This window comes from Cervus canadensis, chromosome 12, assembly GCF_019320065.1.
Source record: "Cervus canadensis isolate Bull #8, Minnesota chromosome 12, ASM1932006v1, whole genome shotgun sequence".
Taxonomy (NCBI): domain Eukaryota; kingdom Metazoa; phylum Chordata; class Mammalia; order Artiodactyla; family Cervidae; genus Cervus; species Cervus canadensis.
The window spans coordinates 34,132,806-34,144,855 of NC_057397.1; the positions used below are offsets into that span (position 1 = coordinate 34,132,806).

Consider the following 12,050-nt stretch of genomic DNA (forward strand, 5'->3'; position numbering starts at 1 on the left):
TGACCCTTACCTGGCTGCAAAATGCAGGGGTGATTTCTTATCTTTGCTTTTGGAATGAATGGACACATTAAAGTTGAGTAGGTTGTTTACGGAGACAGGGACCCCCTGTCGACATGCATAATGCAGAGGGGTGCACCCATCATTGTCCTCGTCCATCACCAGCTCTTTTATATGTTGCATCTATGGGAAAGATGGATATTCTAAATATAATTCTGTGATGATGCTAACAGAGTGTTTTTCAACCTATTTTGTAGAATAGTATTTTCTAACAAGGACCAATATATACACCTTGAGTGGAAAGTATAAATAACCTTAAGGGTTATATACTAGGGACTTCCCACGTGATGCTAGAGGGAAAGAACCTGCCTGCCAATGCAGGAGATGCAAGATGGGCGAGTTCAATCCCTTGGTCGGGAAGATCCCCTGGAGAAGGAAACGGCAACCCACTCCAGTATTCTTGCCTGGGAAATCCCATGGACAGAGGAGTCTGACAGGCTACAGTCCATGGGGTCGCAGAGAGTCTGACACAACTGAACAACTAAAAACACACACAAGGATGCTAGAGTAAAATAAATGCAGATGAAGATGTGTGCTCTGTCTCCCTATAATGTACATTACCGTATTAAAGGCACTGAGAAATCCTAATAGGAAGTGTATTTAATATTTTTAAACCCAGCATTTTCCAAATGTATTTGACCACAAACCAACCTCTCATCTCTCCCTTCATTCCACGCCTGGCCCAGTAATACTAACAGCTTAATGTTAATGTGCTCTGTTAGTCAAAATTAGCAAAATTGTTAAGTTAGTATCACTTTAAAAAAATGAATTAAATAAAATGAAATTAACATCACTTTATCTTTTAAATAAAAATCAAATGGCAAATAAGCAGCTTAAATCAATCCATAAACATTTTATATTTTAGACATTCAAATATACTTGACTCTTTAAAACACAGACTATATTAAAATCTATTTATTAAAAAAGTATGATGCACTTCAAATGTACCTAATAGTCACTCAGTCAGTATTAGCTGGTGAATATAAATATAGAGATAATGTTTTCAATTTGTCAACAAGCATGTTGAGTAGTTTTTCTTCATTGATTAGGAAGTGCTGCTAATTCACTCATGTACTTGACTTCTCAATTGATACACAATTCTTAATGGTCCAAGAGTGAAGGAAAGGCATTCTATTACAGATAAGGGTATATGGAAACTCTCCATAATTTAGAAAATGATCCTGATGCAATTTATTATTATTATCATAATCATAACTACTATATTATAAATATTCAAATATGACATCTTTACTTAAAAATAAAATTTAAATTCCAGACTCAGCCTTCAAAGGAATAAAAATTATAATAAATGAAATCACTTTACTCTCTATTGAACCCAACTCACTTTATGGAAATCCACACATATATATTACCTGCAAAAACTCAGGATGCAAATTTTTTAATCCATAAGGCTGTTGAACAGTCAAATGCAAAAAATTACGTCCAAGATTATCTTTTATGTCCACACGGGCACCTAAAAAGCACAATAGAAATATAACTCTACTCATTTATTTAAAGCATAGCCTATGGTGGGTTTTCAATGTAAGAAAATAAAAGATTGACTTAAAACTTGGCCAGTGTTTAAGTTAGGGAACTTTATTTAGGTGAGAAAACTAAACATGGTTTAAAATGTGTTTATCTTACAGTGTGCATGTGTGTGTACAACGGGGTAGAGAATGTGTGATTTATGACATTATTTAATATATGAGGTCTCATCTTTTAAAACATAAAAATAGAATTATAGAGAGATTAGAGATCAAGAGAGAAGAGGTGAAGGTATCTCTTTTCTTCATTATCAGACTGGGTTAGTATCTAAAATGGGAACAGTTATAGTACCTACATCAGGTAGGATTGGTTCACTGAGAGAATGAATATAAAGTGTTTAGTAAAATGCCTGGGATGTAATCATTTCCTTATAAAGGTTATCAATTATTGTTCTGAAGTTATCTTTCCAAGTATTACGCCCTACTGGACTGAAAATTATTCTAGATGTGGGAAGTATCCCATTTGTGTTCATAGCAGCTGGCCCATAGCCTGGCACACAGTAAATGGACCCTGAATGTTTAACCAAACCGAGCAGCAGTTCTAAAGGCGTGGCTCAGTCCCTCTTAGTACCTTTAGAGAGGAGCAAATTTACAGTATTCCAGGATGCAGAAGCAGTTGCTAATAGAAGTGGAGACCGTCCTTCAGAATCAGTGATATCAATATCTGCTCCCTAAAATAAAACAAGTCATTCAACAAAGAGCCTATGAACAGACAAAACAGCTCACACTACAATCTGTAACGTAATGTTCATTCATTGGGACAGAATGTCCAAAATATAGCTAGCACTCACACACACGACTGCTTGACATTTCCCTGTAATTCACGTTGTATGAATCATAGAGAAAACCAAGGCATTCTTCTATAACTTCAACAACTGAAGTCCTTCTCACATGTTAATCTTTTGACTGACATCTGGCAGTAGATCTATCTTCCTGCCGAAATCATAAAATGTTGACCTATATCACTAGTTTAGTTCCCACTGTAAGAAAAGATTGTTAAATATCTGTGATAAAAAAAATTCTAAGTTTATTGCATTTGTGATTCTTAAACCATTCGCAAGAAATCATTCACTTCTATCACCAAGAGAGTGGATCCTGGGAGCTCTCATCATAAGGAAAAAATTTTTTGTAACTTTCATGGTGACATGTGATAGCTGGACTTGCTGTGGTGGTCACTTTTCATTGTATACAAATATTGAATCATTATGCTCTACACCTGAAATTCACATAATAGTATGTGTTAATTATAACTCATGAAAAAAAGAACTGTTCTCTTTTTAAAAACTCTACTTCATCTGAAACAGATGAACTGAAATAACTGAATTGAAATCATTCAAATCCTAAAGTAAAATTTTAGTCAAATGTTAAAAAATTTTTGCATTTAAGAAATCACATCTCATATGTATATATTTTAAAGGAATAAGTTGGTATTTACCATTACATATTATGGTTATAATATTTGATATGACAAGGAACAAAACTTAAAAGTTCATGGAAAGAATTCTATCTTTTGCACAGGGTAATAAAAATAGCTTAAACTCTGACTGGAGATAGGATCCTATTCTTTTGGGACCCACTAAATACAGATAACTGGGGCAGCAGTTACCCATGATAGCCTGATAGTGATCAGTGAGGTTGTGCCTCAATGATTTTGCAGGAAACTGCGCATAACAAAACTCTGGGCTATAATGAGTCTTCCAGGGATTCTTCTATGTAAATACCACAATTTCAATAGTTGCTATTGACAACAAGCACATGTTAAATACTCCAGGCCAGACTACATTCATTACTGATATGATAGGGCTTAAATAAATACATCATAGCCACATCTGTAGAGAGGGCTTACTAAATTTGGGTAAAAGGGCTTACCCAAAAGCTGATTGATGGCATTTCTTAGAGTGAAAAAGGTCTTGTGCTTTCACTTGTAACAAACCTTGGACAGTATTTTTAGTTCTTCACATTTTCATTGTCTGAAAGCTGGCACAGAGGCAGCAGGGGCAGAAGATTATAATGGAAGGTGAAGGGCGCACATGCTTTCTGTCCTGCCTCCACCTGCAAGCCACTTGTACTGAAGGGGGGTTGATGAGTCAACAAGCCTGACACCTTCCCAGGGCTGGGTCACAAGAGAGCATTCCTTGCCATGAACCTATCAACTCCCCACAAAAAATGCATTGATATAGGAATCAAAAGTATACTCTGGTACTTCTAGCTTCCTGGCAATGAGGTTTGGCCATTATGCATTCATATACAATATACCCTACTTGTGAATGTATCCATTCATATACAATATACCCTACTTGTGAATGTATCAAGTATCTTTTTTTTTTCTTCTAGTTTTATTGAGATATAATTGACATGTTGTTGTTTAGTTGCTAAGTCATGTCCAACTCTTGGTGACCCCATGGACTGCAGCATGTCAGGCTAGTCTGTTCTCCAATATCTCCTGGAGTTTGCTTAAATTTATGTCCATTGAATCAATGATGCTATCTAACCATTTCATCCTCCCCCACCCCCTTCTCCTTTTGCCTTCAATCTTTCCCAGCATCAAGGTTTTTTTCCCAATAGTTGGCTCTTCAGATCAGGTGGCCAAACTATTGGAGCTTCAGCTTTAGCATCAGTTCTTCCAAGGTGACTCAGACAGTAAAGAATTTGCCTGCAATGCAGGAGGCCCAGGTTTGATCCCTGGGCCTTCCAGGGAAGATCCCCTGGAAAAGAGAATGGCAACCCACTCCAGTATTCTTGCCTGGAAAATTCCATGGACAGAGGAGACTGGTGGGCTCATGGGGTCACAAAGAGTCAGACATGACTGAGCGACTAACACTTTCACTTTCATAACTGACATACAGCACTGTGTAAGTTTAAGGTATGCGGCATAATAATTGGACTTACAGATATCATGTAGTGATTATCACAGTAAGCTTAGTGTACATCCCTCATCTCAGAGATACGAAAGTAAAGACATAGAAAAAATTTTCAAAATGTTTTGCAAATGTATCAATCATCTTTTTGTAAATTTTTTTGCTGATAGGCAAGAAATCAAAGCAAAAAACAACTATTATATATTAATGCATATGTGTGGAATCTAGAGCAATGGTACAGATGAACCTATTTGCAGGGCAGGAATGAAGATGTAGAGAACAGACGTGTGGACACGGGGGTAGGAAAGGGGTGGATGAACTGGGAGAATGGGATGGATATATACACTACCATGTGTAAACCAGACAGCTAGTGGAAGTTGTTGTATAGCATAGGAAGCTCGGCTTGGCGCTCTGTGGTGACCTAGATGGATGGGATGGGGGAGTGGGAGGGAGATCCAAAAGGAGGGGGATGTCTGTATACTCACAGCTGATTCTCTTAACTGTACAGCAGAAACGAACACAAGATTGTGAAGCAAGTATACCCCAATTTGAAAAATTTGGTTGAATTTTGAAGATTCATGGTATGTAATTATATGATTTTTCAACCATAAATAGTAATAAAAAATAAATCTGTCAAAGGAATAGTTACCACTGAAATTAAGTAGTCAGCTAGTTCATGGTGATCAAATAATGAGGCTCTGCAAAAAGAGAATTATAAGCATATTAAGGAACTATTGATATAAATATACAAAATAAAATGACTATTTAATATATTCAGAAAGTGAATTTAAAGGATCATTGAATAACATGATAAAAGGCTTGGGAGTTAATAACCTTTCAAAATCTACAATTGGATTCTGATTAGGGTAACTTTTCAAGTAGGAGTAATAGAGAAAGATCAAATACATCACAAGATTTTCTTCCTCATCTTTCTGCAAACCTATTTTCTCCTTGTAAAAAACCATCATGAACATGTTCTGAAGTGAACAGTAAAATATGTCCTAAGAGTTTTAAAATAAAAGGCCAAAGAACTGGCTATTACCACTGTGACCATGAGAAATAGCAACAATTGCATACAAGGTTCAGCTAAAATTTACCTGCAGGGTTCACAATGCCCCTTTGTTGGCAAAAGTTAACAAGGCAGTGTTAGCTTTCCTAAAGTTTTATGAAGCCAAAAAAAACCGATGGATATAGTTGGAGTCACTTGGTATCATCTCACAAACAGCCATAAGGGTAATGTTAATTAATACAGCAAATACATATTTTTAATCTATATTAAAACATCACCATAACAAATGTTAATACCAATGATTTAAAAGTGTTTCCTAATGCAAATCTTAATTCTTTGTTCCTACTCAAGACTATCTCCTCTATTCTTAACGTTCTGTGTATAAGTCTTAGTATCAGCTTGTCAATTTTCATTCAAAATTCACAAGAGGTTGCATTCTAAATGTTATTAGATGTATTGAGTAATTTTAAGAGTCAAATTTGATTTAAGAGTCCCATTCGATTTGTTCTGTATCTTCTCAGTCTAGAGCTCTGGTATTCCAAGTGTGGCCTGCACACCAATGAGATCTTTGCACTACAGCAGCAAAAGAAACTGTAGACCAAGGAACAAACTTTCCTTTGAGGTTCAAGATAAACTCTAACGTCACTGGCTATTAAAAGGACATTCCAGGATCATAGATTAGCATTAGGTTCATCAGAACTGAACTGAACTAGTCCAAAAAATCTTCAGCCAACTCAAGTTGAAAGTGTCCAGCTAGTCACCAGGCTAAGTATATTTTTTGGTCAGGTAGATGGGTCTGTTATCCTAAAATAACTCCTTCTTGTGCATATTTGTATATTAAAGCTCTAGTGTAAATGTACACATTTTAACTACACTCAGATCACTAGGTTTCTGAATTGGCTAAACATTGGCATCACAAAGAGTTTTTAAAAATTCCTGAGAGTTATCAGCAATTCTAAGTATGAATTAATGTTGGGATTTTATAAATTCCTCACAGGATTTTAACATGTAGTAGTTTTGAAAAATCTCTGGTCTAGAGGTTAATCTGTCTACTGAGTTTTTGTTTTATTTCAATATTTGTTTTGTTTTCCCTTGTCTAGGGTTTCCAACTGCATCTTTTTCATATCACCAATCTTTGATTCACAAATGCCAATTTGTTTTCCATAATGCCTTCTCTTAATACATTTACTTTACATAACTGACCATTCCTTCTTTTAAATTTTTGGAAGTTTTAAATACCTTCATTATGAAATTATTTATAAATTGCCCTGTTATTTCTATTCCTTTGGAAGTAAATTAGCCTTTTGTTGATTTCATTGTCATAATCTTATAAATTTTCCTTTATGCTCTGATATTTTAGTTTGCAAACTCTTCCTGCATGGAAGTTCCTTGGAGTTCCTTCTGTTCATGCATAGCCTATTATGGCTAGCGGTTTTGCTAATGTATACACTAATGCCTCTATCTCCCCAGTTCAGAACCAGATCTTATATTGGTAGCTAGAGTTTCTTTTTCACTGTGGGATAGTGTAGATTTCTTGGTCCAGTTACTTATTGAGGCTTTCTCAGCTCTTCTGCCATTCCAAGCTTCTAGTTCTGCCTGCATGCGTATTGGGTGTGTGTGAGAGAGACAGACAGACAGACAGACAGACAGAGACAGAGAGAGATGGTGAGAGATAGAGACAGAGAGACAGCAAAGCCCCTTCTCAGCCATTTCTTTCACTCATATAGGGAACAGCCAGTTTTTGTCTTCCCAAGGAATTGAACACTCAGTGTACACTGCCTGTTTTCTGTCTTAGCAGCTAATAAGTCTATAATTTCAGATGCTTTTATCTGATATGTATTTCTGTTAAACTCAACAGAAATATTTATCTTCTTTGGAGCTTGGCTATCATTCCTTAAAACTAAGTATATATATGTTTGTGGGACTAAGTGGAAAGGGAAATCAGGTGGGAAAAGTGGACCACTCATATGTATCTGTTCCATTACCCCCACTGAGAATGAAGATAACACACATGTGAGGACCTGAAACAGGTTAGAAAGGTTTTGAAAAGCCATGTATGTTGACCTCCTGAGCATATAGGAAACGAATCTTGAGCCTATATAGCCACTGGACTAAGAACTCATCCAGAATATTCCAGTGGAGAGTTTATCCCATGAAAATCTGTTCAACTTTCTACTTTTGATTCCAGAGGAACACAGAGATTGCAGTCGAACCATAGGATCTCTGTTATCTCTGCTCTTTTCTTTTGAACTATGGAGTCTTTGCTACCATAAGCGGTAACGTTGTCTTGTCTTCTTAATTAAACACATGAAGACAAAAAATCTGTGCTCAGAATGATAGGAGGGAAACTTGCCTGTGAAGCAGTGTCTCGTGGTTTCCATCCACCTCATTAACAATATCGCTGCTGCCAGAATAGGAAGATACCATCAGCTTAACAATCTCAGTGGCTCCCTGGGTGGCAGCAAAATGAAGGGCTGTGCACTTCCCTTTCTGTAAAGAGTTTTGATATCAGCATCAATCAATATTCCATCCCAATTTAAGGATCAAACCTAAATTCAGTTGTGTTTTTTTTCCTTCCCAGTCCAACAAAATCAAGGAGTATGGAAGTTCAGATGGCAATGAGTAATTGGTTTCACCTATTGAGAAGCCTCAATATAAAAGTCATAGCTAGCAACTTTATTTCCTTGCAAGGTGACAGTTCTTGACAGCTCTGACTGTACTTAGCTTCTGTCATCAGTGTCTTTATCTCCACTGTATCTGTATTTGTGTTTGCAATTGTCTTTGGTAGCTCTCAAAATTCTTTAGATAGATTAAAATTTGGGAGAATCTCTTGTTCTGCTTCTGCATGAATAGCAGGAAGTAACATCTATCTAAATTAACTGTGAAAGAACTGTAGGGCACTTTGGCAAACAGAACATGAACAATTCTACAGGAGGAATCTGAATAGTTACCTCTAGCAGGTCCAGCTGTGCACCATTGTCCAGGCACATTTTAATCATGTCCAAGTCCCCACTTTGAACTGCCATGTGGAGAGGGCTGGCTTTCCCACTGTTCACAAAATTAATGTGAGACAGTCTGCTATACCCATGTTCCTCACCTTTAGGAGAAAATAAAATTCAAGAGAATAAATACTATAAATAAATAAAAGGTAAAAAAAAGAAGAAAGGACTTTTAGACTTACATAAAAGCCCAGGTATAAATTATATTAAATATTTCTCAATAGCATCCACCAAAATAGGCTTCTTTATAGTACATAATGGAGGAAAGCTTCTACTCACCAAACTTTAATATTATTTCCATGCATTTTTTGGCACCCGAAAATGCTGCCTGGTGAATAGGGAAGCACCCCCATTTATTTGATTTACATGGTTTAGCTCCTTTATTTAACTGGAACAAAAGAAAGAACAAAAGAAGTCAAATGACAAAAGACAAACCCCAGTCACAAGAATGGACAAGAATTTATATGCCTCTTCCATAACTTTTCACTACTCTGTGCCTACGTAAAATTATTTACATAGAAAAGCTGGACAAAAAGGTAATTTTGGAACTAGGCTAGGATTCTGAACTAGAGACACTTTAGATTTTCTAATGACAAAGTAACAACACGGACACCAAAATTTCAACTTGATCTTCCACCAAAGTCAACACATTTTTTCGTGAAACTAAAGTGATTTTTAAAAACATTATCATGATTGCTCCTATACCCATTCTCATTTCCTTATACAAATAAAGTGATAATATTTCCCAGATAATTTTCCTGTCATTTGTGCAATTAACAAATGATTAGACCAGCACTTGTATTAAATCATGAAAATCAGACATTTTCACTAATGAATGCTCTCTATTAAAAAGTTGTTAAAATGAACAGAATGGTATATATATTACCTTCACCTCTGAAGTGGGGACTCTGAGTCAACCATTCTCAATCATCATTTTCTATAGAACAGTGGATTTCAGTTTTAAGTACCTCTTATCACAAAATAAGAGATTTTGAAAAAGCAAAAAAGTGTGAAGAAGCAAATACATGTATCGTCTTGCTTTCTAGGGATAGCATTGTTTTACATTTTAGAAGACAATATTTTCTGTCTTTGCACAGTAATATTTATGTGTATACTCTGTGATCACACCATTTTAAAAGTATTTTACTTAATATTCTTAAATTATATGATTTTATTAAATACATATTCCATTTGGGGGTACACAAAACTTCATACAATGAATCCCTATTACTGAATTTCAACTTTTTCTCAGTTTTCTCTGCTATATATATTACTGGTGTTAATATCAGTGATATCTTTATCTCCTTGAGATGTATTCCAAGAATTGGGATTGGTGAGTCAAAATACATTTGTGCCAACAGTGAATGAAATTCCCCAACTCATTACATTTTCTAACACTCATTACATTTTCAATCAATAAGGAATTTTTGTCCTTTCAGTTTAAGAGATTGAAAAAACTAATTGTTTTAATATCTTCTTCTTTGATTACTAGAGAAATTAAATAAACTTTATGTGCCTCTTACCAATGTCTTTTTCTTATAAATCTGTGAAAATACAGATAATTTTATATCTATTTAAAGATAAATAGATCGATATAATCATAAGCTTTGTTGGCTCAGGTCAATCAATGGATTATAATCTAATCTAATACTGAACTCTCCATACAGTCCCTGGATAAGGCCAATGTGGTATTACATGTTACTTTTCATTATTTTGATGAATTAATTGCTAGTATTTTTAAGACTGCATCTATGTGAAATTGATCTACATTTTTCTTTGGGGTGAGCTCTCAAGTTTTGGAACTATTATTATGTCTACTTTATAAAACTAATCTGCACAAAGTCACTCTTTTTTTGCGCTACAGGAAGATTACCTGAAATAGAAACTTCTTTGCAAGTTTGAAAGAAACTATAAAATCTATAAAAGCATATAATATTAGCTCGTTCCAGAGCTTTAATGAAGTATTAGCAATGCTTTTTTCCCTAAATATTTTTAATAGTTCCTTACAGATATTCAATTTTGTAGTCAATTTTAACACTTTAATTACTTTCAGTTATTTATCCATTGGGCTTCCCTGGTGGCTCAGATGGTAAAGAAACTGCCTGCAATGCAGGAAACCTAGGTTCAATCCCTGAGTTGGGAAGATCCCCTGGAGTAGAAAGTGGTACTCTTGCCTGGAGAGTCCCATGGACTGGGAAGCCTAGCTGGCTATATATAGTCCATGGGGTCGCAAAGAGTCGGACACAACTGAGTGACTAAGCACAGCTCCTTTATCCATTAAAAATCATTTTCAAATTTTTAGGATAGGATTGCATACTGATCCTTTGCCATTTAAAAATTCTCCTTCATATTCAATTAAATCCTTTTGCCATTTCTAATTTTGTTAATTTTTGCTTGAGGTCCTTCCATTGTGGTTGGCTGGTTGTTGGTTTAGTTGCTAAGTTGTGTCTGACTCTTGTGACCCCATGGACTAGCCTACCAGGTGCCTCTGTCCATGGGATTTCCCAGTATAAGCTGTCATGATTGGATCAAAAAAAGTCAAATCTTTTAAAATTCTTTTTTTGGTCCAATCATGGCAGCTTATAAGAATATATATTTTCATCCAAGTATATTTAGTAAATATGTTAGAAGGTATTTGTAATTTGAAATATCCCACAGATAGTCTGAAATTCTTTTATTTCATTTACTCCCTGGAGGTGGTGGAGAGGGAAAATCAAGTGCTAAAAATAGAAAATCTGGCCTGAATAATGTACAAGTGATTGAGGAATATTTAACAGAAAGCTCTTTGATGAAATTCTAATACCACACTCAGAAGGGGCACTCTGTGGAGCAGGACTTAGCCATGGTGATAGACACCTGAAGAGTCGGACTGGATCATCCTGAGAAATCTCACTGGAGAGAAGGCTGGCTCTTCTTGTCGGGTTATGGCTGAGGAGCTCAGTCATTAAATCATGCAAGGGTCCCTTCCGGAGAACCCATGGCAGCTGTTTCTTCTCATCTTGGAAACAGATGGCTGTGATTCTCCTGGCTTTTATTTCAGGGCCCAACAATATTTTTGTAAATAACAATCTTCATCTTTCCTTTGACTATTCAGAAGCTCAGATTCCCAAGTACAATTCACTTTTATGCACATACAGGCCATTATGCTTTGTCTTTTGTATTCTGGGCTTCCCTGATAGCTCAGCTGGTAGAGAATCTGCCTGCAATGCAGGAGACCCCGGTTCGATTCCTGGGTCAGGAAGTACTCCTGGACAAGGGATAGGCTACTCACTCCAGTATTCTTGGATTTCCCTGGTGACTCAGCTGGTAAAAATCCACCCGAAATGCAGGAGACCTGGGTTCGATCCCTGGGTTGGGAAGATCCCCTGGAGAAGGGAAAGGCTACCCACTCCAGCAGTCCATGGAATCACAAAGAGTTGGACACGACTGAGTGATTTTCACATTCACTTTCATTCTAGGTCTGATCACCAGTTTCACATTAATTTTTCTTGTTGATATTTTCTTTTCACTTCAGTCATCTCACGTTTTCTGTAATGCTTTCCTATTTGTCTTCCGGAAGCAATTTCAGACTCATTTAAGATTT

The 12,050-nt window shown here is 36.1% G+C and overlaps 1 protein-coding gene across 1 annotated transcript in view; it reads right to left on the reverse strand.

Annotated features, from left to right (window-relative positions):
- TRPA1 (transient receptor potential cation channel subfamily A member 1) overlaps window positions 1-12,050 on the reverse strand; it is a 67,869-nt gene that overhangs the window by 24,982 nt on the left and 30,837 nt on the right. Inside the window, exons 7-13 of the mRNA XM_043483603.1 lie at window positions 8,747-8,855; window positions 8,420-8,565; window positions 7,822-7,958; window positions 5,109-5,157; window positions 2,173-2,272; window positions 1,431-1,531; window positions 11-180 (exon numbers count right to left, since the gene is read on the reverse strand). Coding sequence (XP_043339538.1) covers window positions 11-180; window positions 1,431-1,531; window positions 2,173-2,272; window positions 5,109-5,157; window positions 7,822-7,958; window positions 8,420-8,565; window positions 8,747-8,855 — 812 coding nt within the window. The remainder of the gene's footprint in view (window positions 1-10; window positions 181-1,430; window positions 1,532-2,172; window positions 2,273-5,108; window positions 5,158-7,821; window positions 7,959-8,419; window positions 8,566-8,746; window positions 8,856-12,050) is intronic.